Genomic DNA, 24,694 nt, shown 5'->3' on the forward strand with positions numbered 1-24,694 from the left:
ACACACACTTGCACACACACACACTATTTCCGAAAAGCGTCCGCCGTGCTCGACCCGCACCGTGACCTTTGGACGCAGAGGATGAGGACTGAGGATGAACGCCAATGTTGTCAGTCAGTAAGTCAGCAGGGGCGATCGTCGCTGAGAAGAAACCAGAAAGTACTGGAAAGAGTGAGGGGAGGGCTGGTTGGGGGTTCTGTTAAAAAAAAAAAAAAAAGTCTGCAGGAGGTATGGCCTGCCTGGCTTTTTAGTGCATGGTGTTACATTGCCTTGTAGTGGAGAGTAGTGGAATTACAGCCAATGATGGCGTGAGCGACCTTTCAGCTGTGATGAGGTACAAATAATCGACGGAGTGCATCTGCAATGGGCTGTCTTCTGCCAGCTTAATTTTTTATCTTCCAAGATTCTCCATTTTATCTAAAAAAAAACACATACAAATGAGGTGAGGTTTCTTTAAAAAATTATTAGCTGCCATGGCTCGCTAACTTAAAATCACATGCAAAGCTCGTGATTAGTCAATATTTATAGTCAAGTAATAGTACTGTTATTTTAGAATAGGACTCAAATATAATTAAAAAGTAGTCCTCCGATAAATAATTTTATTTTCCAAACAGTGGATGAATGGTGAGTACTTCTGCCACCTCTGTGTCTGAGTTACGGTTTGCTGCGTGCACTCTGCAGCAGACTCACTGTTCAAATATGGTCAGTGGCATCCAGGGCATTCCTTCTTCCTGGATGAGTGTGGCTATATAAAGCTCTCTCTGCACTGCGTGAGTGCACACTCAAACACACACACAAACTCTCAGACCATAACGTGACAGACGGTAAATCAGTTAGCAACTAGCACATATACGCCACCCTACCTCACAAATTGCAGCGTGCGGTACTCAACCCGACAGGAATGACCCCGTGACATCAGCTGGCAGGAAAGCCGTTTGACATCACTGAGTCCGAGGGGCTGGTGAGATCAACTGTGGAGGATTCTCAGTGGTTATCACAAGGAGGTCTCACAATATTATTATTATAATATAATTATCATTACATTTGCATCATGTAGGGCAAATTCACACCAAAAGAAGGTTTTACCTGATATCCAAATGTTGCTTGAAGGTCTGCTGATGTCCAAAAAAAAATGATTAAGTCACGGTGTCTGTTAAATTAGCTATTTTTATTAACATGTACAGCACAGATACCAGCTGCTCATGATGGAAGCAAGCCACCGGGCAGTTCTCGATACACACCAACACATTGAAAGCTCCTGAGATCAAACGAAAAAGAATCACAGTTGTCAATATCACACTCAAAACCTACACACGTTAAAAAAATAATAATACAGACGGAACACAATTGCAAGGGTTGGCAAGATTTCTCCTGAAATGATAAACTCGACACAGACAACTGACTTTGGAACAGCAACATCACCGAGGGGTAGTAAGAGTTTTGTGCCGAGGCAAAAAATTAACTACTGTGACAAATTCAATCGCTTTTTGAGCACCATTTAATTTGTTATGAAAGACATTGACACTCATCTAAAGGGCACAAGATGCTACAGATTCCCCGTTTGTATATTGATAAATATCTAGATAGGCTAATTGTTAGGGGTGTGCATCTCTCCAAAAAAATATTTTTAGGTATCTCGATATATGTGGTGCGACATGATTCAAAGAGGATTCATTTCGAAATGGATTCTGTATGCTATGCTAAAACTATGCTCGCTTTAGTTCAAAATGTGATTTACGTTAACCGTTTTTTAGATATTTAATTCCCTTCTGTTTTATGCACCAGTTTTACATTAAATGGCAAATAAACTGTGTGAGAAAGCCAAGAATAGTAAATCAGTTTTAGGAACTTGCACTGCGTTTAAAGTGTGTGGAAGAGAGAAAACTGCAATAAAAAGCTCCCTCGATATTGAGATCAATGGAGTACTGAGTATGGTGATTAATAAATCGAGATTATATTTCAGTTTGGCGCATTTGAAGAATAAAAGAAGCATTAAAGATAAAGAACTGGGACAAAATCTAACAAGAACTTGTTGGGGAGCACAACATTGCAGGACACTCTGATAGAAATCCACTGTATAGAACACCGAGCTTATGAAGTTCACTCATGCAGGATATTGATTCAAGTTCTATACATGACAGTTCTATCTAACAGGTCCCGAAACAGTAACAACTACAAGAGCCTCATTTTTGCCTGAGGCTAAGACACGGCGATAGGAAGAGGCCTTTAATGGCACGGTATTTGTCCTATGAGTTGTCAAAGTCACTGTGTGCTGCTACTTAGCGCGCAGTTGCTGACGCGTCCGCTTTGTGTGTAGTCACGAGGAAGGCGACGTGGTGAAAGATTCGAAGCTCATGTCCGCCGAGGCTCCAGCCTGTAGGAGAGCTGCGTCAGCGCCCTCTGGTTGTCGATCACGCAGAGCTTCCTGACGTAGCCTCTGACCTCCGCCTGATTCTTGTTGGGTTGGCAGATGTCGGGATCTAAAACAGAGAAAGTGATAAGTACGTAGATTGCTATTTAGCAAAGAAAAGGGGAAACGAGAAAATCGAAAGACTTACTGAAAGGCTGGCTCCGACAGTGCCTGACTTGCCGGATTGTGTTTGCTATAATACGCTGATGAAAAGGGAACCCAAATGTCGTTAGATCTTGTGAGTTGACATGTAAATTTTTCCAGATATGAACCATTGTTTTCATCGGTTTGTTTACCAACAAGGTACCACTTAACAGTTTAACACGGTACACGAAACATTAGGGTTAATGAACAGCAAAACTTATTTGAACACAAACGGTGCAGCAGAACATGTAGACAGATAATACTCACAGGCATATATTCTTTATCCTCTTTGAAAAACAACTCGTAGCTTACTCAGTCATTTACAGTTGTGGTGAAAGTTGTCTTTTTTTTCTAAACATTTGATTGCAACTGCTTCAATACTTGTTGCTGAATGACAATTTTTCGTGAGTCATGTTCAAGATTCATTAAGGCAATATAGTTCTTACCATTTTCTCAAAATTCACCATGCTGTCAATGAATGTCTTGTTCCCGTCATGCGTAAAAGTCATATCTGCAATGAAACGAGTGTGGTAAGATACAAAACAAAATGGGCCGTCCAAGAACGCTACCTTTGAGTAGGAGGGGCATAAACGGAATGATTGGCGGCTCAAGCTTGGTAACGGTTAGTCGGTAGGATCGATGGTTTCTGGATGGGTCCTGAACATAAAAAGTAAGATCAAGGTCAATTCCTTATGTTGATATGAAAAGTCAAACTCACCATCATGCTCTCAAATTCTGCGTAGAACTTCTTAAACTTGGTCGGCAGCTTCTGATGAGGGAAGACGTAACAATTTGACCGAACTGTGTGGTGAAACTGCTCAGCGCCAAGTATGAATTGATGTTTACCTCCCATGTCTGACTCAGTCTGCTTACAGCAGGGTTGCTCATGCCCATGATGATAGCAAAGAACGAATTCAAGTTCTTGAACTCCCGACAACTGCAGACAAAACAGAAAAATAACTTTTTTTCATTTCTCCCATTTGGCAATTCGAAGATGTTCCTCCCACTCACTGCGCGGCTATCTTGATGAACTTCTTGAGGAGTTGGACCCTCTTACTGAGCTGTCCACAGAGGCACACCTCGGTGACCACCCATAGCTGAACTTGGTTGAACCTTCGCAGGAAAAGGTCCAGGTTGGCTGTGGTTCTTCTGAAGCTCTGGCGGCCGAAGGTGTGATAGAGTAGTTCGTGCTGTGGGTTGTGTAAAGATACCAAATTTTGTGACGAGCAATAAAAAAATATCACTTCATATGTGCATGTGCGACACAGCTGATCATTGACTTTAACTTTACTACTTTCCTATTTTGACAAGCTCTTTTATGTACTGCGCGGTACCTCATGCACACAGCTGAAGAGCTCCCAGTCAAACATTGTCATTTGATAGGCGAGATCCTTGGAACTCATCAGCTCAAAAGTGGACATTGAACCCGCTGAGGGTCCCTCCTGCTCTGTGAGAGGAGTCTGATACAAAGATGGTAGAATCAGCAAATATCAATACTTGCCTCCTCGTTATAATTCCAAATTTACCAGATTACTGAGTTGCTCTCGCGCGCAGGCGAATAACCTCCCGTTGATACTCAGAGTCGAAAACACCGACACATCATTAGGCTTCAGGATTTGTTTCTCTGTGAAGCAACACATCATTTCGTTAAATCACATGCTCTTGTGTCGCGTCTCAGCTTTTTTTCGTACCGCCGGCAGAACTGAGGTGAAGCAACACGAGTTCGTCAGTGGAACCGAGTTTGTCGGCAACTGCGCATAGAACTTCTCTGCCCGTAGCTGCCACGGCAACTCGGATGGTGGTGTAAGTGTGGTCGCTGCAGTACACCTTCAATAGGACTAGCACAAAACGCAAATTAGGATAAATATTTTTTTTTATCCAATCTCACAGTCACTTACTGTCATCTTGATTTCTAATGGCCTGTTTCTTCTGCAGCCTCTCCTCCCCGTTGCTGAACTGCCGTATTAAAGTCTTCTGCTGAATGAAAAAAAAACACAATCAGCATATACAGCACCACCATTCCGCCTACACATCTTTGATATAGACTCGCCTTTTTTGTGGCCTTGGCTTCCTCTGAACTATATAAAACAGACAGTGTTGCGGTTTTAACGGAATAAATTGAAGCTGCGGTTTACAATATCACCGATTTTAAGATACGTACTGTAGTTTGACAACTTTCTCTAGATCAGGAACCAGGTCTTTCAATGCTCTGAGCATCCGTGAATCATTTGATACACTACTAAGCAACTCCTGTGGAGAAAAGAAGAACAACATGGATGTCTAATTTAAGTCTCAGAGTGGTTTGCTCAAGTCAGCATGCCGTTGCTACCTCCAGGAAAGAAATTGCAGCAGGCTCCTCCTGTAGGAGGTACGTGTGTGTGTTAGCCCAGCGCAGAGCCAGAATGAGAGCCCTCCTCTTGCAGTTGAGCGTGTGCTCCAGTCTCTCCTGTTCAGAGCCGGGCGGTGAGGCCGCATGGTAGGTGCACACCGGGTTAAGGATAAACAAAAAAAAAAAAATGTAAAAGGAGGAGGAAGTAGATGACAGACCAAGAAGTGTAAAGAGGCGGACAAAGGTTGAGAACATGGCAAGTCGAAAAGGATATTGTGCCATGAGAAGAGGGCACAGCTGGCTGTTGGGCATGAAGACACAGTGCATGAGGACAAAATCGTCCACTGCTGGGTCTGAGATAAAAACAGAGCAAAAATACAGGAAGAATTAGAGGACAAGAAAGAAGAAAGTAAATCAATATTTGCCAACCTGGTTCACTGTGATGTATGTCCATTCTCATGGTCTCCAAAAAGTGCTCAAGAATCTTCTCTGGAGTGCCTGAGATCACAGTGTACCTAAAAAAAAAAAAAAAAAGTCGATGATTACAACTCTCAGGAGAAGGAACAGTAATATATTTAAAAAGAAAAAATCTATACTTAATGCTTCCCAGGGTGGAGGCTCGAGGACTCTTCTCTAAGACCAGCACAGCTTGGTCATGCTCTTTCAAACGCACCGTGTTGGCCTCTACATCCTGCAATTAAAACACAATTAACTACTGTATTTAAGATGTAGGAGCGCTTCTCTGCCACTAGAGGGAGACAAACATGTGTTATCACGATTAGTAAAACAGAAAGCGCTTGCTGTAAATGAATCATGTCTATGTAGTTATGATCCACGTACCCTGAGAATCCTGTTGAAATCGTCCTTGTCCACACGAAGGAAGTGGCAGTTGTCCTCCCTCAGGACAATGGAGGCAGCGCGAGGTGAATCAGTAACCAGGGCCAACTTTCCAAAGTCGTCACCCTCGTGGAGTGTGCACACCACCCCCTGACCCAAACACACATCGAAATTCACACAATATTCCAAGAAAAAATGTGCTGGAAGACTCACAAGTGGAATGACTCATCGAAACAAGTGTGCACAGTGGATGCAAAGCGATGTGTTGTATGAATTTGCCTGGAAGCCATTTCCCGGCGATGGCATGATTGAATTTAGAAGAACTCATCCAGTGTGTTTCTTCAGACACTATCTTGATGGTGACAGATGCATTTTACCCACCTTGCCATAGATAACCACATTAACGGAGCCCTTCTGGATGATGTACCACGAGGTGCCCTCTTCTCCTTGGTTGAACACTGGTAGAAGAAAAATGCACGTGTCACAAAAAGAAGGGAAAGAAAGTGAAGTCCATAGCAAAGCGTGCACTTACACACAGTTCCAGCTTTCGCGTGTGACTCGAAGATGACGACACTCGCCAGTTCCCTCTTCACCTGCAAGTGACAACATGGAAGAAAATCAGAGGGGTCTGCTTTTTGGTCATCTGAATGGAGCACAGTGGTTGACTCACAGTGTTGGAGAGGTGAGCTAAGGCCTTGATATGAAGCAACTCGTCATAGATGATCTCGAGGTCATCGCCTGTCCTCTGACCAGGCCTGCACAAACACACACACGCACATACCAACAAATCTTATTTAGCCGTGACAGAAGCAGCTCTCCATCTCCATCAAAGAAGGTTTCATGCTTTGTCACTTACGACTTCCTGAGGATCATGCGTAGCAGTGCATCGGGTCCAATCTGAGCGAGGAAGAGGATGGTCTCTGGCAGTTCCTCTTCACTCTCCCGCTTCTCTTCCTCACTAGGCAACGGCGTGTCCTCTTCCTCGTCGTCGAGAAAGCGGTAGAACAGGTACTTGTCCTGGAAGCCCAGCTCCTGGTCCACTAGACGAGGAAGCCAGAAAACAAAAAGCAATCCTCGGAGCATTTAGTCCAAAGTTCCTGCGCATAGGTGAAAAACTAGCGAAAGAGGATGAGAGAATGTTGGCTACCGTGATTCAGCACCTGATCTTCGAGCAGAGCCTGCCACATGCCGACAGCATGGGAACGGGTCAGAACACATGCACTCTGCAGCACAAGCCAGTCCACCAGTTCTGTGCCTACACAGCATTGTCTGCAAGAAACCACATGAGCATCCAGCAAGGAGAAGAAGATGATTCCACATTTTGGATACAATCACCTGTATGTCTTGAGGTGGTATTTTCTATCTCGGATCATGTGAGGGGCTCTGGACAGGATGGCGTTGCGGAGAACTTTACCCGCTCTCTGGAGTTTCTCTGTGGGAATCTATGGAATACCGGAAAAGGCAACATGAAGGAGATTACTTCTAGTATTTCTACAACATCTACAATATAAAAATAATTCAAAGCTTGAGCTTGGTTCAATCACTCATTTCACAGGTGTTTAATGATCAAGCCAGGGCGGAAGTCTGTGCTGTGCATGCACGGCAGCCGGAAAAAAAAAACTGTATCTAAAGAGGCAGATGTTCGTACGCTCACACCACCACGCTTCAAAGCGACAAAGGAAGATGCACTAATTGGCCCGATAGGATCTTTCTTCCATGTGCATGTATTAACTAGTATTAGCATAACTAGAGAGGATCACAGTGGTGAGTCATCACAGGTTTCTGCTCAGAGAACACACACAGACACACACCACTATTTTGGCATTCTCGTTAATTTGCAGACATGAAAGTATGCAGTGGTGCAAAATGTTTCTATTTTTCCACCCAGCAAAATGTCTCTATGTAATCCCAAACAAACAATGATAAATGGCAAACAGCATATTTGCCCTTGGGGATGTCAACATTTCCAAGAATCGATTTATTTGTGAATCAGGTGCTCCTCGCAGACTTTAAAGCTTGAAACATTGAATAATTACCTTATTGTGAGATTTGTTTGCAGAGTCTGAGTTCATGTTGTCTTTGTCTGCGGCTCCTGGAGAGAAAACCATATTGCAAAATTAATTAGTTACCATCCATGGAAATTAACGAGAGTGGTGACTTGAGATACAGGCATGAGCTACTAGGAGTTATTGCCACTCCAAGTCGAAGTTTACTATCAAACAAAACATTAAACGAAATTACATGTGTATTTAAAACAAGAGCATAAAACGGGAGATGAGTTATAATGTATCCATATAAGTATTACACTGCCCCCTGTTGGCCAAAGCATGCATATCAGGAGGGGCAGCAGCAAATGCTCAATTTAATGATGTACATGTAAATATGTACAATCTGCTAATTGTCTGTTTCAGAATATATTACATTTTTGGTCGTGTACTACATCATCATCAGTTTACTCACTGTCATTGTTGGATCCACTCTCCATTGCCCCATAAGGAGGAGCCAACAGTCCAGCCAGGCTCTGACGATGCTTCTGCACATCCAAAAACACACAAGTGGGTCTCATTACATTTGGTTTACCGATAAATAAAAACATTTCAGCAATTCCGTCACATCTGTATCCAAGCAACAGCAATGAAACTACAAAGCGACATGTTTTGGATACGTTTGCTATGCATCGTCATTCATTCAGTCTGTGGCATCCACACGCTTGTCAAACAGACACACACAGACGGCACTATGTCAAAACAAAGCCCTTTGTATAGCTGAGCCGGTTTAGATGCAGAACTGTTAGCGTTACAGTAAAATTCACTTTGAATGGGTTGACGTTTTTTTTTTTTTTTCAATGCCTTAAACTATGTTTGCCCGTTTACTTCTGAAACAATCTTTTAAAAGTTCAGGTTTGAATGTGTCACTGCTCCTTTCGCATGGTCATTACCAAGCAACGTGTGTATTCTGAGAACACAGACACACATGAAAAAAAAAAAAAGAATAGCGGCAACATCTGTCAAGCACACACAGACAGTAAATTTGTGCGACTAAAACAAGCACAAACAAAATGACAAACACGACAGCTACAGGCAATAATTCAGACTCACCTGAGTAAACAACCTAATTTCGTCTAAAAGTGAAAAACCGAGCCCCCCCCCACCCCCCGAGAGCTGGCCAGTGCTCCTTCACGCTTTACACACACCGCCTGATTGCATCGTACGTCGCGCAAGCTGCTCGCCTCCCTCCTCTCTCTCGCTCTCTCCGCCACTCTCCCGCCGTGACCGAGCCAAGAACCCGACCGCTTTTCTCTCCCAGGTTACCACAGTGATCCGAGTCTTTCTGTTACCGAGCTACTCCGGAGGGTGAAGAGGAAAGAAAAGAGGAAATGAGGGTGAGGAGGATGGAGCCAGAGGCCAGGAGAAAAGACAACACAAGAGAGAGGAAGTGAGGAGGACAGATAGATGCACATGAATAAAAGACAAAATGCGACCGTCCATAAACACTCCTTTGAGTCAAGTCGGACACCAAGAACAGCATTCTACATTTCCGCATCTTGCTCATTCCTGTCATTTCTGCTCAGTGAGAACGAAGGCATCAGTGTCGCTTTCTTTTATTCCGCCTTCAAACAAACACATGACTGCCTTCATCCTGTTTGTGAAACAAACACACGGGAAACACAAAGAGCCTTTTTGCAACGACGTGAATAAGATCAAAACCAACACAACCTCGGGCTGCCATTGCTGCTTTATGGACCAAAAAAAGCTGGCGCAGGAACAGACTGACTAAGTGCACACACCAGCTGAAAAACGAGTCGTGGCCTCATGACCTACTTTGGTCTCATATCACAAAGTCAGAGCTAAACTTTTACTATGGCGATTAAATTTCAGAACACTTTTGTTCCATAAATGACAAAACCATATTGTTATCGATATGGCAATATAAATATTATAGAGTGAAGAATTTCCAATATGAGAGTCTTGAATATGCCAATGTTAGTAAAATTGCATAACTTAGTGATTTAGAGGGTGCAAGTTGACAAAATGGCCACTCGCAGCTTCTCGAATGACTACAGTGAATTTATAGCTAGAGAGCGGCTGCTCTGGCAAGGACAAGCGACCTTGTGAATGGAGCAGCCTCAGGGAGGCCCAACTTCAACAAGGACTCCCGCAGGGACCCTGCGACTACTATGTGGAGCCATAAAGAACAGCAGAAAGGTGCAGCTTTGCATTTTCACACAAAGTATGTTTACAAAAGTCAATCTTAAATGACATAAAACTAAATAATTTTCATTAACAGCATAGAAGGTTGTCCAAACATGGCTTCCGCAAGCATTTCGAACACATCCGGTCTTGCATCCCATCTCACCTCCCAGAGGGTCTTAAACTCCCTCTGTTCAATTCGAAGCAGCTCGCTGGTCTCTCTGCTGATGATGGTCGCGTGACGCGGCGTGTTGTCCAAGATGGACTCCCCGAAGGCTGTCCCGATCCCCAGAGTGCAGATGGTGACTGCATCCTATAAACAAGAAAACACAACATGTTGAGCAAAGAGATGTTTTCATCGTTTAAGTGCATACACACCCACACAAATTAATACGAGGTAATTCATGCAAATGTATTCACGCGTGAGGGACAGAAAATATGATTTTACCGTAAATATCTCTAGGTGGTAGACATAATTGGAATGCTGAGAGGCACAAACTCTTTCATTTTATATTCTGAAATTATCCTGAAAGCTATAGAAAGCTGTCCAAACTGTCATTTCAAATATAGACACTGAATCTAGGCCACCAAGTGGGTTGCATTCATGAAAACGACCATTTAAAATGGACGGGCTTTGTTATCGTAGCCTTTTACTGGAACAAATCCTCTTACTCTTCTCTCATGTGTCAGTCCTCAACTACAACTAGAAAATAATCAAAGCGCTTCATTTTTTCCCCCACACAGCCTTATCCCCAAATTGATTTAAAAATTACCGTATTTTCCGCACTAGAAGGCGCACCCGATTATAAGGCGCACTTTCAATGAATGGCCCATTTTAAAACTTTGTCCATATATAAGGCGCACTGGATTATAAGGCGCACCTTCAATGAATGGCCCATTTGAAAACTTTGTCCATATATAAGGCGCACTGGATTATAAGGCGCACCTTCAATGAATGGCCCATTTTAAAACTTTGTCCATATATAAGATATATAGTACATTTGGCCCACGGGCCAGACTTTGGACACGCCTGCTGTAGTGGCTCAATATTGGTCCATATATAAGGCGAACCTGATTATAAGGCGCACTGTCGGCTTTTGAGAAAATTGGAGGTTTTTAGGTACGCCTTATAGTGCGGAAAATACGGTAATATGTCCAATTTTCCCTACTTTGGTCCTCTACATTTAAGAATAAAAGTTGAAGTAGCAGCCACAAAAATAATAGTAAGAAAAAAAATCACTTTGTATGAGTGGTGGCAAAATGTGTTAGCCTGTGAGCGCTATGTTGCATCTTACCTGATGATTAGCAGTTTCGGACACTTTGACATCTAGAGAACCGGACAGAACCGCATACCAGCTGGTGCCGATGTCTCCCTGTCGAAACACTGCAACCACAATAGTTTGTCAATTTATGACGGTTGCATTTCTATTTGCTGTTTTACATACATGTGATGCCTTTCTCCAGACATTCATAGAAGGCACAGGTGCAGATCTGCACCAAGAGTGGAGGTGGAAACTTGGTGAAGGCTTTAACCTCTTTCAGTCTGGTCAGAATAATATCCACATCCTCTCCCGAGCGTTCCGAGGGCCTAAACAGAAAAGACAAGCGACGTAAGAAGAAGCCAGGAACAACGTAACAATTTTAATACTCTGTCTTTATTGTCTGAGCTCAACCAGTAGGGAGCTGCGAGCGTTCCTTCTCATCTCAGACCTCCCGGTGGGTGTTGATGTAGGATCTCATTTAAGTCCTGCTTCTATTTCTAATGCTCTTAATTGTGAGACATCTCGTCGAGTTTGATCAGAGTGCCGTTCTGCTCCACAATTACGGCGTCTGAAGGAACGAGTACGCTACGTCATCCATTCACTTATTTTTTTTTCCTTGCCGGTGACTCATCCGTGCATGTGCGCCTTCAACAACTCCCTTTTCTCGACAACACCAATCTGCACTCTTCTTTCATCAAACATCATGAAAAAAAGGCAGAGACTTTTTTCTCCCTCAAGCACTCCATTACTGCCATATTCTCTCCTACCTCCATCCATTACTACTAACCCACCACAAGCTCTTCCTCCATTAATGTCTGCTATGCAAGCTCGCAGGCAAACCAGATGATTCTTCCAATTCCCACACGCATGCACAACACGTTTGCGTCCCCAAGCAGTTGTTACTCCTCAAGGGAGGCACTTGCAAATTGCAGATCCCGCCAAAAGGGGCTGAGATGGACTGCAACATCTACCGTGAGCTTAGAGACATTGCAGCCATGTTTTTTTTTTTTTATCTGTGACTCCTCACCCTTACACCATCTTTTTTCCACAGAGTAATGCTCCTCGGTGGAGACAAGGGTTAATGCTTAAGACAGGTGGCGACGGAAAGGAGAACCGCCGCTTGACTTCTCAGGGTCGAGGGTCTCGTAGCAGCGTCACCTTTCACTTCACATCAAATAACAGACTTATGGTATTCCATTCAGTTGTTGTTACCAGTCATTCAGATGGTGACGGTAGTTCCAAGGAGAATGGCAAACACTAACTGTAGAAACTTGTTCACTCACTTCTCCCAACAACCATCTGTGCCACCACCAACCCGTGAGACTGCAAGCAACACTGAATACAAATCAGTATAAACACAGTTGTAAAAAAAAAAAAAAAAAGTCACACATCATCCAATCTGCCACTTACTGAATTCCATAAAACAATCTGTATTGTGCGGCATTTAAATGTTTGTGATGCTGAACTTAATGCAATTTTAGGCTTGACGCCCCAAAATTAATCAGATCTTATCTCATATTTCACACTCAGTTGCAATCATTGTCTGCAAAGGCATATATGGGAGGTCACTTTTTAACATCTGGAGTTTTGTCACTTCCTCCATTAGTGTAGATGAAATGCTACCAAATGCTCAGTTGGATTGTGATTGAATAAAGGGAATGAGTGAGAATCACTGAGTGATGAGATCTTCTTCAATTAGATCTCACCAGCAAGCCTGCCTTCACTGCTGTCAGGAAGACTCTATATACCATTCAAAACCTGAATGAAAACTAGTAACTTGCTAAAGGAGAGCATTGCAATTTTCTATGAATTAATTAAAAAAAATCATATTTGACATCTCTTAAAATATCAAGCTGATGACCTTCCATCAGCTTGGAAGTTAATCACGATATCTCGACGGTGACCCTAATAAGAATAATCACTATACAAACTGTATGGATGGATTATTATTATTTTTCTCATCACACAATGTGTGCTGGTTGCAGCATTTTACACAGATGATGATGATGACAAGATGGTTGGCTCACGTTGCTAATGGTAACCTGGGGATGTGTCGTCCGTCGGGTGTAGGTGTGAGAGTTGTGGGTTGCATGTCAATCTTTTTTTAATTTTTTTATTTATTGTTTCAGGTGTGGACAACCTCCCGTGATTACTGCTTAGCACTTTTGTTTTCTTTATTTTAATGCCAATTAGGCAGCATCAATTGGGTGGTCAAGAAAAGGGGGGGGGTGTCAGCAAAAAAGGCTGATCTCAAATGAGACAAAGATGCTGACAATAGAAAAACAGACATAAAATGCTTGAATGCTCTTAAACGTGCACCCATAAGTCTTCTATTTTGTCACGGGCATAAAACCATGTGCGTCGTGCAACAACGTGTGCAGTGCAGTATGCTCCTCCTCGAAGCCGCCACCTCACCGTAGAAGACGCATGATTAAAAGAAAATATCAAGAAACATGTGGCGTGCATATCTGCCTTTACTATGACTGACAATGCGCTAATTATGCATTCCAAGAGAAATTAAATCCTGCTAGCCAGGCGGATTTCATAGCAGAGCTACATTGCATACACAAGGCGATCGCCGGTGCTGATCAATCACAACGCTTCGGTTCAATGAATCAGGCCCCAGGGGTGGAGGAGGGTACCGGGGAGACCTCGATCCCCGCCTCGGTGATTGACGCGCGGCGTAGGACGGTGCCACCCACCTCTTGTCCAGACAGCAGACCCACTCGGGGGATGGAGATAGATTGGGGGACGTTTGCACCGCGACCATCCTTGTCCTCCACTGCCACTGTGATGCTCGCTTGGGATGCTACCCGGTTGTCGGTTAATATATGCGAGCTGTGGCTGCGGCCCCTCCCGCTTTGCCGTACGCAGCTGCACACTGCTGTGCTGCTGCTGCTGCACGACGCCGCTGCCTTTCAGAGCCGTACGTGCCTTGTCAGACTTGACTGGGGTGGGCAGCTGGATGGCGTCAAAGAAAAAATAAATAAATAAAAAATTGCAGTAAAGGAAGCCATCAGATATAAACGCCAGTCATAATATTAGGTACACTTGCATATATGGAATGTGATGGAAATCGGGCATTGAAATGATTATCAATGTCAGAAAATTTAATGATGCCATATTGTCAATTTGTCATGAAGTAGAACAGTTTTGTTACTCTATGGAATACTGGAAGTGGTAACAAACTACAAATACTTCAAATACTTGGGTAGATTGTTTTGATTATTTATTTTTTTAAATGACTATGAAGGATTTTTCCTCTCTAAAGTTAAACACGTTTACCTCCATACTTTCTATTCATTATTTATTTAAAATGGGCTAATTTTTTCAACAAATTATCACAGCAACATTTTCTGAGATATTGCCTATCCATTGCATTAAGATTTTTTTAATTGTTAAACTGCTAATTTAAAGATTATATAATCCAGAATATTCAATGGCAAGAGGAAGTAACTCTGCAGTGTTGAGTAAATGTGACTGTGTCCATTATTTTTTCCATCAAGACCATGTTTAAAACCCACCATCTCAATTGCTCAAAGCTTACTGTTAATAATCAAAACTTTTGCTATAATTTACTTTCACACCCATCTCAATTTATTCTAATTTCTTCCAATACTTCATTTATTTTCCATCCCTTCCCTCCCTCCTTTGGTTCACCTCATTTCATCAACAGCTTTTTCATTGGCCACTATTAATATCATCTAGGTCCCACTGCCACCTGGGACATTGGTCTCCATTCAGATCCAGGTCACACTGAGTGAAACCAGTCTGCTTTGTGTGGCTCAGTCCAGTCCAGTTGAGTCCATCTGCCACACAAATTCGCGTCACACAGACACAAGAAGTATATTGTACCAACACAGGTGAGACACACACACGACACACACACACACACACACACACGGAGTAGGTCCTGCATCACTGCTCTTATTTGCCTCACATGCACACATGCAGGTTACCAGTATCTGAATGCACTAACCTCCATTGATGAACACAGGTGGGTTTTCATTCTCTACGAATATCACTAGATGAAAAGAAGCTGACCGTCTCAACAGGGATGCTGCAACACAAGTAAAGGTAAGTGGACGTACAATATTGCATTGCTGACAGTTTATCTGACGGTATTACATTTGTATGGTAGATGGATGGATGGATGGATGGATGGATGGATGGATGGATGGATGGATGGATGGATGATAGATAGATAGATAGATAGGTAGGTAGGTAGGTAGGTAGGTAGGTAGGTAGGTAGGTAGGTAGGTAGGTAGGTAGGTAGGTAGGTAGGTAGGTAGGTAGGTAGGTAGGTAGGTAGGTAGGTAGGTAGGTAGGTAGGTAGGTAGGTAGGTAGGTAGGTAGGTAGGTAGGTAGGTAGGTAGGTAGGTAGGTAGGTAGGTAGGTAGGTAGGTAGGTAGGTAGGTAGGTAGGTAGGTAGGTAGGTAGGTAGGTAGGTAGGTAGGTAGGTAGGTAGGTAGGTAGGTAGGTAGGTAGGTAGGTAGGTAGGTAGGTAGGTAGGTAGGTAGGTAGGTAGGTAGGTAGGTAGGTAGGTAGGTAGGTAGGTAGGTAGGTAGGTAGGTAGGTAGGTAGGTAGGTAGGTAGGTAGGTAGGTAGGTAGGTAGGTAGGTAGGTAGGTAGGTAGGTAGGTAGGTAGGTAGGTAGGTAGGTAGGTAGGTAGGTAGGTAGGTAGGTAGGTAGGTAGGTAGGTAGGTAGGTAGGTAGGTAGGTAGGTAGGTAGGTAGGTAGGTAGGTAGGTAGGTAGGTAGGTAGGTAGGTAGGTAGGTAGGTAGGTAGGTAGGTAGGTAGGTAGGTAGGTAGGTAGGTAGGTAGGTAGGTAGGTAGGTAGGTAGGTAGGTAGGTAGGTAGGTAGGTAGGTAGGTAGGTAGGTAGGTAGGTAGGTAGGTAGGTAGGTAGGTAGGTAGGTAGGTAGGTAGGTAGGTAGGTAGGTAGGTAGGTAGGTAGGTAGGTAGGTAGGTAGGTAGGTAGGTAGGTAGGTAGGTAGGTAGGTAGGTAGGTAGGTAGGTAGGTAGGTAGGTAGGTAGGTAGGTAGGTAGGTAGGTAGGTAGGTAGGTAGGTAGGTAGGTAGGTAGGTAGGTAGGTAGGTAGGTAGGTAGGTAGGTAGGTAGGTAGGTAGGTAGGTAGGTAGGTAGGTAGGTAGGTAGGTAGGTAGGTAGGTAGGTAGGTAGGTAGGTAGGTAGGTAGGTAGGTAGGTAGGTAGGTAGGTAGGTAGGTAGGTAGGTAGGTAGGTAGGTAGGTAGGTAGGTAGGTAGGTAGGTAGGTAGGTAGGTAGGTAGGTAGGTAGGTAGGTAGGTAGGTAGGTAGGTAGGTAGGTAGGTAGGTAGGTAGGTAGGTAGGTAGGTAGGTAGGTAGGTAGGTAGGTAGGTAGGTAGGTAGGTAGGTAGGTAGGTAGGTAGGTAGGTAGGTAGGTAGGTAGGTAGGTAGGTAGGTAGGTAGGTAGGTAGGTAGGTAGGTAGGTAGGTAGGTAGGTAGGTAGGTAGGTAGGTAGGTAGGTAGGTAGGTAGGTAGGTAGGTAGGTAGGTAGGTAGGTAGGTAGGTAGGTAGGTAGGTAGGTAGGTAGGTAGGTAGGTAGGTAGGTAGGTAGGTAGGTAGGTAGGTAGGTAGGTAGGTAGGTAGGTAGGTAGGTAGGTAGGTAGGTAGGTAGGTAGGTAGGTAGGTAGGTAGGTAGGTAGGTAGGTAGGTAGGTAGGTAGGTAGGTAGGTAGGTAGGTAGGTAGGTAGGTAGGTAGGTAGGTAGGTAGGTAGGTAGGTAGGTAGGTAGGTAGGTAGGTAGGTAGGTAGGTAGGTAGGTAGGTAGGTAGGTAGGTAGGTAGGTAGGTAGGTAGGTAGGTAGGTAGGTAGGTAGGTAGGTAGGTAGGTAGGTAGGTAGGTAGGTAGGTAGGTAGGTAGGTAGGTAGGTAGGTAGGTAGGTAGGTAGGTAGGTAGGTAGGTAGGTAGGTAGGTAGGTAGGTAGGTAGGTAGGTAGGTAGGTAGGTAGGTAGGTAGGTAGATAGATAGATAGATAGATAGATAGATAGATAGATAGATAGGATGATGATGATGATAGATAGATAGATAGATAGATAGATAGATAGATAGATAGATAGATAGATAGATAGATAGATAGATAGATAGATAGATAGATAGATAGATAGATACGTACATAGATACATACATAGATAGATACTAGGTAGATACATAGATACATACATAGATACACACATAGATACAGATACACATATACAGTATATAGATAGATACGTATGTATCTATTTATCATTTATTTATCCATCTCTTCATCTATATGGACGAAGAGATGGATGAATAAATGCCCCCGTGTTGGTACCCATTCGTCATCAGTGTTTCACAGTTACTGGAGTCGTTTACACAGGATTACCTGGGATTATCCATTTACAGTATTTAGAAGCATGAGTCGCCATCTGTCTGTCTTGGTCGTGGAGTGAGGGAGACACCTTCACATGACTCCGGAGCGAGAGCACTCACGGTAAGACGTAAAAAGATTTTATTTTAGAGTTTTGAGGAAAAATGAACAAAACAAAACATTGAGTTAGCCTTAAAATGAGCGCGCTTTACAGGAGAGGGAAATCAAAATGCTGCTTTCATGACGGTCGTCAACTCCGAAATCCAGACATTGACGTTCAGCGGGAAATATTTTTTTTAATGCAGGGCTACAATGCATTTTATTTGACAGATGATGTGTCAAATGAAATACTAAGTATTGTTTGGTATATCTTTTTTAACATTACAGGAAAAGAAAATATAAGTTTGGCAATTTCCCATTGTTAGTGAACGCAGCAAACAAGGTAATTGAAATCTACCTGCGTGGAGTGGGTTCTTAGTTATGCTCGACGACACAAACGAAGAAAGTCACTCATCTTCCTACTGCTCGGTGAGTCAAGCTCTCGTGTCCTTTTTTCACTTTTGTGCTTACAGTTACAAGTTAGTAATTTGTGCTTTTAACGTTGGGTTTTTTTGTGTCCATTTTGCTTTAGAATTTGAAGTTCTTTGAACTTCTTGCACATCATCTGATTTTACCAGCATATTTAAAAAACATCTTCTCAAGATTTACTACCATTTAGTTTCTTCTAACTTCAAGTGGACCTTCATATCCTCATGATGCGGACAGACCACAAAGGCCGAAGTGCCTCTCCTCACAGGATTTCATACGAGTCTGACTTTCGTGCCATTAAATGTTCATTTGACAGTGGGAGCAGCCAAAAGCATGGCTCCAGGGCTGCCTCCTCCCGGTGTCCTAGTGTGCACCATTCAGGTCTACCAACCAGCCTCTCTGATCCCCTTGTGACCCTCCACAACAGTGGCCGAGGGAGAGCCAACAGCACCAGAGGAACTAAACTTAGGGACAACATCTTCCTCCAAATGGACAGCCAACAACAGCTAAGACAAATTAGTGACTCGGGGCAGTGTGGTTCTAGCACCACGGCCCTTCTTTCTTCTCAGAATCCTAACATGCAACTCCAAACTTCTCAAATTTCCACCAGCAGACCTCTCTTCATTGGCTCCGCCTGCAGCATTTCCACGCCTGAAACCTTCTTACAAGATAAACCAGGCAGATCAGAGGAGATAAAGGACATAGACAGGGCTGCTCTTGCACAAAAGTTCTCAGTGACCAGGAAATTGTTTGAGACCAAAGTGACTGGAGCTGATAGTGGAGGACAAGTGTCAAAATGTTCTCGAAGCAAAGACGAAAAGGATAACTTGGGTGAAGACAAAGGCACAAAAGAACACCTCATAAATATCCTCTTACCTACTCCAACAACAAGCCTTAAATCTCTTACATCAGATGCCCTCAGTGGGGAATCAATTAAATCTCCTTCCAGCCCTGAGGAGCATGGACTCACCCCAGCGGGTGAGTCCAAGGAAGTGGAGGCCAATAATACGTCTCTTGACTCGAGCTTGACCCCTGAAGAGCCACTCAGGGCAGAGCTTGTCCATGTGGATTCATCTGAGAGTGATGATTGTGAGGATAAAGAAAAAAAGAGGGGGGCTTTTATTCTTAATGTATCATTTGAAGACCTGGTGGATGATGTTTTTGAAGATCCCATTTTGGAAATGTCAAATACTTGCTTGATGGAACTCATCGCAAGAGACTGCAGCTTCATTGCAGACAAGTACGAGCAGGTGAACGAACAATGTTGGGAGGAGCCGAGCCGACGTACTGACAAGCCAAGAGAGGAGCGCTGCGACATGGGTGAAGTTTTGCAAGAAAATGCAGACAAAGAGATTGTTAAGAAGACGTGGAGGGAAAGTGAAGTTGAAAAGAAAGCTTGTGAGATGCAGGAATGTGCCAATGCGGTGCCACAGGAAAGCGGGAGAGAAGAAGAAAGCAGCGAGGGACTAGTTGACATCAACGGAAGCAACAAAATGCTTCATTGCGGGATGGAAAATAGAAATTCAGAGCAGGAATTCTCCGCGGAGCTTGTGGAAAATTCTCTCCACGCAGGCAACGGGCTTTCATTAGAATATGAAGAAATTCCCGGCATTCCTAAACTGTCTGACCAGGATGATGACGCAGACGGCCCAAAGAAAAAAGTCCGTTTTTCCTCAGCACCAATCAAGGTGAGCAAATGTTTTAAGATTTTTTTTTTTTTGCGGCATCTCTGAGCGTGTGTTGCTTGAGAAATGCAAGCCCTCAGCTATGTTTATAGTGGAGTGGAGAAAAGACAAGATTGCACATGCTTCAATCTGTCAGAGTTCCATTAAAATATAAGCACTCTGCTCTGGTGGTTTACACAGTATTAAATTAGCTTGATTCCAGAAAAAAAATGTTAAGCTAATTCAAACATAAATTAAAATAATGAAATCACAAAAATGAAGGACTCAAATCTCGCGCTTTGTTGTACGCCAACAAGTAACGTTTCAAAAAATGGAGTGAAATGTATTTTTAATGTTTTTCGTTCTGCGCATCTTTGTCCTCCAGGTTTACACCACTTACTGCAACGGAGAGTACAATAGACGCAATGACGATATCGACCCCGTGTCCGCTTCGGCCGAGTATGAGCTAGAGAAGAGAGTAGACAAGATGGATGTTTTCGAAGTGGAAATTCAAAAGGGTTTGTCTTTTCCTCTGCCAGTTCTAAAATGATATGAAGCCTTACTGTACGGTCTTGGGGGTTTTTTTTTTCCTCTCTCTTCCAGAACATGATGGACTGGGCATTAGTATCATCGGAATGGGGGTAGGAGCAGACCAGGGGCTGGAGAAACTCGGGATTTTTGTCAAAACGGTCACTGAAGGTGGAGCAACATATAAGGATGGAAGGTAGGGATTTTTTTTTAAGACACTTCACGCCATGCATGTTACGCGAACCACTTGCGTAATTATTTGAACATAACGAACTGAACTTTGCATAATTTATAATGTGATGAATTTAGATCGAGCCCAATGGAAAAAAATATTTATTTTGATTTTTAGGATTCACGTGAATGATCAGATTGTGGAGGTGGACGGTGTCAGTTTGGTGGGAGTGTCGCAACTGTTTGCAGCCACAGTGCTCAAAAATACTTCAGGCCTGGTCAAGTAAGTTTTTTACATACTAGCTTCTAACTCAGCAATTTATGATAAAGTTTTTTTTTTGGCTTGCAAAAATATCCTTACGTGCAATCAATTGATTTCTACTTCACCATAAGGTTTCTGATCGGCCGAGACAAGGAGGGTGTGGAGAGCGAGGTGGCACGCTTAGTCAACGAAAGCCTGGAAATGGAGAAGGCGTCACAAAAAGTTCGTTATGTGCAATATTATTCCGAATCCACAAGAAAATAAGATGGAGGGGAATGGTGTGAATTTATTCTCTTATTGCGGCTCATAACAGAGCACGAGGACGAGTGGGGATTCAGAAACTGATTTCGGCATACCTGAGGATGAAGATGAAGAGGACGTGTCTGTACTGTCGTGTCTGGATAATGACCAGCTTTGTCTCAAATACCAGAAGGTACAAAGTTGGATAAGGAGAGATGCCAAATTTCTGCTTCCTAATATTTGTAAATGTAGCTGGATTTTTTTTGTGTCACACATTTTTCAATTGTCATCTTGATAGCTTCAATCCAAACTGCAGAGGAGAACAGCTCAACTTGAAAGTGTTCGAGAGAAGGTAGGCCAATCAATCACACAATCCAATGCTCATGTTCGTAAACTTTTATATTTGACTGACCTCATTTTAATGGCCGATGAGATGGCTCAACGTGGCATAATTAGGACACAGGGCACCTCTCCATGTCTGCTTCTTGCTGCGGTAAAAATAGGAACGCGATACAAAAATCTGTCTTTCCGCTATCCGCCCGCAGAACATCAATGAGTCTTTTATTTGGCGTTTTCAAAGTCTCAAAGTAGGAAGAGTGAGCCAGTTTGCTAAAAATATCTCTTTGGGCATTCGACTGTTGAAGAGATAAGCGTTTCCCTTTGTGTATTGGATACGCCATATGCTGAGCACATTACTAAACCAATGTTCTTCTCGTAGTTGAAGGCGTTCGAGCAGGAGAAGGCGAGATGGGAGAGCCAGACGGCAGAGCTGCAACAAAAAGTGGAGGATGGAGCCGACAAAGTTGACAAGCTTGAGAAGTGCGATATGTCCATGATTTTGTCATGCGTCCTGAATCAATTTCCCTATTTTGACCCTATTCACAACACAAACTTCCGATACTGTTTTTGGACTTAGCATTAGCGTTGATGCTACTGTTAGAAGACGTCCACGAGTCGTCACGAATATTTTGTGATGGGTCATAGTCAGCCCAGTTAGAGATTGTGAAGTTGTACCGTACATGACTTATTGTTGTTTTAACAGCCTCTCTGGCTTTACTAGGTATTGGCAAGAGGCCCAGACACTCTGCAGGGTTGTGAGCCAGCGACTGGCCGATGCCCAGAGCCAATCAGACAGCCTGGAAATCAAGTACAACAAGGCCAAGAGACTGCTCAGAGAGTACCAGAGCAGGTAATCGTTTAATTCCTCTCTATTAGCCAGTTAGCTCTGGACCGCACTGCACTGCACGATAGTAAGCTGTCTCGTCACTTGAGGGACTCGACTCTTAAATGACTCAGGGAGGAGGAGGCGGATGCCAGGGAAGCGGATTTGCGCAAAGAAATGGAGGAGAGAGACAACAAGCACAGGGAGACTGTTGAAAGGCTTCAACTTCAGGTGGGGATAGTTTCCTAACATTGCACAAATAGTAAATATGACGTACTCCTTTCAGTTGGAGAGAAAAGAACCGAGGGCGGCAGGGAGACCTCTTGATGTGGACTCATCAGTCCCGGGTAGGGAACACCTAACATACTTAGACACTGACCACCTTAAATCAAAATGTTCGACAAATATGTGTGTCAGATCCAGAGTGGTACGTCGCAATTCCCAACACAGAGCGACTGGACTGCAGTGCGCACATAGCGCGAGGTCAGCTGGCCCAGAAGTTCAAACGCCATCCACCCACCCGAGAAAAACTCAGGAAGAGCTTCAAGAACGAGGTGCGAGGTTTAAAACCCCGGCGGGCAGCAGTTAAATGTCATCCCAATGATGCTTCCCGTTGTCGCCAAAGCAGGAAGAAGGTCAAAAGCTACAGGAGAGCCAATCGCAGTCCGAAGGCATCGTACAGAGGAGCAGCCAAGATGAACTTTCCGGTTCTTCCCCTTTCTCAGTCAACAGTCCCGGCGACGCATCTGTCTTCACGCCGCCGATTTGCATCACTGACACCAACGCCGCTGTCATCACCTCCCAAATCAAATCCTCCAGGAAATCCAAAAGAAAAATGCCTGACTTCAGGTCCGCTAAACAATTTTTTTTCTCTTTCTCAATATGAGCCCAGACATATTTAACTTTTTCGGAATGTGACGCTGTGGTTTGATGTTTCCACACAGTGGCCTCCGTAAATCTCTGACCAAGCGGAAGAGTGAAAAACTGCACAGAGGGTCCATGAACAGCAGGTGGGGTTGATATTTGCCATCCGAGTCTTGACGGTGCTACTTGAAGAGCCATACAACAAATCTCTCAATCTGTCCAGGGCGTCTTGTGGCGACCTGGTGGACGAGCCAGCTGAAGTTTCTTCATCGGGCTCTGTGACCTCCGTGCCCTCCTGCTTGCCCTTTGGCTGGTTTGCAGAGCGAGGGAAGGAGAAAGAAAAACAGGAGGAAGGGGAGAGGAAAAGAAGCACCATAGAGAAGATGCGTTCCCTGTCCAGTAGCAGTTTGCCTTACTTGACCACCTCCGGTAGAAGAGATCAGGTATGAAGAAAACATCGCTAACATGCTAGCTTACGGGACATAGTGGGCAGTAAAGAAACCAAGATGGTTGGCAAGTCTTTGAAGGTTTGTGTTGGTTCCAGAGTATTGGCTCTGCAATGGATAGCTTCAGCATGAGGGATCACGGCTCTAATCACTCTCTCCCCGAACACGCTAACACCTTCACCTTTGTGTCCACAGAGGTACGGCTTTCCTTTCCTCCCTTTGCCTTCCCCGCTTCCCGCCTCCTCGCACAGGGCGCTTGCTTGATTGCACTTTTTCTCCAAAGATGATCTTGTTGACCATCTTAAACTCCAGTTTCCTTTTTTTGTGCTCTGCGCGACCAGAGCTTAGATGATGACACTCTGCCGATTAACAACAACAACAACCAGTGGCAAAGTCGACCTGTGTTGGAGTGGAACAGCCAGCAAGTGTGTCTGTGGTTGGCGGCCGTCAACATGGAGCAGTACACGATCGACTTTGCAGCCAGAGGAGTGGATGGAGCTCTGCTGCTCAGCATGGACACCGACAAACTCAAGGTAATGGGTATTAAAAAAAGTATAAAAATGTATATTGAAATCATCAGTTACCTAATTTCAGATTTTGATTGTCAAGAAGTCTTCTAAAATTGTCGTTGTGACCTAAAGCTGAGTATTTTTTATTTATCCGCCAATGTCATAAAAAATACTTTTTAAAATAGCATTTTTTACATACGGTGTCTTCAATTGAGCAATGGGCGTCCTCTGGTGGTAGACATTTTGTTAGGGCAAGTTGGTGCAACGTGTTACATCTTGCTTCCCTTCTGTTCCAAGGCCATGGGCGTGTGTCAGAATGACCGCGCGTCCCTCAAGAAGAAGCTGAAGGAGATGAAGAAACGGGAGGAAAAAGAAGAGCGAGGAAGAGAGAAAAGGCGCAAGGAGTCATCCAAGCAAAATGAGAAGAATTGTGCGAGTGAAGGTGTGGTGATTGAGAACACATCTGCTCTGGAGTCACGACATACCGGAAGAACGGCAAGGACCGAGTCGCTCCTCTAGAAGAACTTGTCTCAAGAACTTGACGTTCCCACCAGCACAGATGTACATTTGCACCATCCCACTCACAAAAGGATGATTTAGATTGGCATTTCCTTAAGGACTTTTTTTTTTTTAAATTATGCAGAACACCAACAATTTCACATTTACAGCACTTGCGCAAATGTTTTTATACTTTAAATTATGTATGAATTTTAAATGTCTTTTTTTAATAAATAATGCTTTTAAACGTCCAGCTTTAACTTGAAAATGATTACACA

General features: G+C 43.7%; 2 protein-coding genes and 1 long non-coding RNA gene across 10 annotated transcripts; 2 read left to right on the top strand and 1 right to left on the bottom strand.

Annotated features, from left to right (window-relative positions):
• Window positions 1-1,147: 1,147 nt before the first annotated feature.
• Window positions 1,148-17,772, bottom strand: rapgef4b (Rap guanine nucleotide exchange factor 4b). 6 transcript variants are annotated; one of them, XM_088397526.1, is made up of 33 exons: window positions 17,560-17,771; window positions 15,152-15,232; window positions 14,833-14,981; window positions 13,875-14,133; window positions 11,356-11,498; window positions 11,206-11,294; window positions 10,077-10,223; window positions 8,181-8,253; window positions 7,757-7,812; window positions 7,056-7,162; window positions 6,868-6,989; window positions 6,577-6,760; window positions 6,391-6,475; window positions 6,253-6,313; window positions 6,102-6,178; window positions 5,724-5,870; window positions 5,480-5,574; window positions 5,313-5,398; window positions 5,158-5,236; window positions 4,884-5,034; window positions 4,716-4,804; window positions 4,605-4,632; window positions 4,453-4,528; window positions 4,246-4,392; window positions 4,081-4,178; window positions 3,889-4,014; window positions 3,566-3,744; window positions 3,401-3,491; window positions 3,273-3,323; window positions 3,124-3,211; window positions 3,001-3,065; window positions 2,559-2,613; window positions 2,331-2,480 (listed from the first exon to the last, which is right to left on the bottom strand). In XM_088397526.1, the coding sequence occupies exons 4-33, from the start codon at window positions 13,940-13,942 to the stop codon at window positions 2,353-2,355; spliced, it is 2,991 nt and encodes a 996-aa protein (XP_088253652.1). In that variant the 5' UTR covers window positions 13,943-14,133; window positions 14,833-14,981; window positions 15,152-15,232; window positions 17,560-17,771; the 3' UTR covers window positions 2,331-2,352. The 6 variants fall into 6 exon arrangements, with proteins under 6 accessions (XP_088253650.1, XP_088253652.1, XP_088253651.1 ...); XM_088397525.1 differs by having other exon boundaries at window positions 4,453-4,531; XM_088397524.1 differs by having other exon boundaries at window positions 1,148-2,480; window positions 4,453-4,531; window positions 5,313-5,574; window positions 17,560-17,772.
• LOC148387466 (uncharacterized) lies at window positions 7,418-9,182 on the top strand. The gene is made up of 3 exons (XR_015862871.1): window positions 7,418-7,484; window positions 8,132-8,275; window positions 9,027-9,182. It is a non-coding gene; the product is annotated as an uncharacterized LOC148387466 (long non-coding RNA).
• Window positions 17,578-24,671, top strand: LOC148387467 (neurabin-1-like). Of its 3 annotated transcripts, none has more exons than XM_088397517.1 (20): window positions 17,578-17,667; window positions 17,932-18,072; window positions 18,176-19,760; window positions 20,122-20,254; window positions 20,340-20,460; window positions 20,614-20,718; window positions 20,829-20,919; window positions 21,011-21,130; window positions 21,236-21,289; window positions 21,656-21,756; window positions 21,998-22,126; window positions 22,234-22,330; window positions 22,386-22,446; window positions 22,517-22,653; window positions 22,725-22,948; window positions 23,044-23,109; window positions 23,187-23,406; window positions 23,508-23,606; window positions 23,751-23,942; window positions 24,216-24,671. In XM_088397517.1, exons 3-20 carry the CDS (start codon window positions 18,297-18,299, stop codon window positions 24,435-24,437), a joined length of 3,636 nt encoding a protein of 1,211 aa, XP_088253643.1. In that variant the 5' UTR covers window positions 17,578-17,667; window positions 17,932-18,072; window positions 18,176-18,296; the 3' UTR covers window positions 24,438-24,671. The 3 variants fall into 3 exon arrangements, with proteins under 3 accessions (XP_088253643.1, XP_088253645.1, XP_088253646.1); XM_088397519.1 differs by having other exon boundaries at window positions 17,580-17,667; window positions 22,728-22,948; XM_088397520.1 differs by lacking the exon at window positions 23,508-23,606 and having other exon boundaries at window positions 17,580-17,667.
• The last annotated feature ends 23 nt before the right edge of the window (window positions 24,672-24,694 follow it).

This window comes from Syngnathus floridae, chromosome 14 (genome assembly GCF_059516105.1).
Source record: "Syngnathus floridae isolate MCC-2025c chromosome 14, RoL_Sflo_1.0, whole genome shotgun sequence".
In the NCBI taxonomy this organism is placed as follows: domain Eukaryota; kingdom Metazoa; phylum Chordata; class Actinopteri; order Syngnathiformes; family Syngnathidae; genus Syngnathus; species Syngnathus floridae.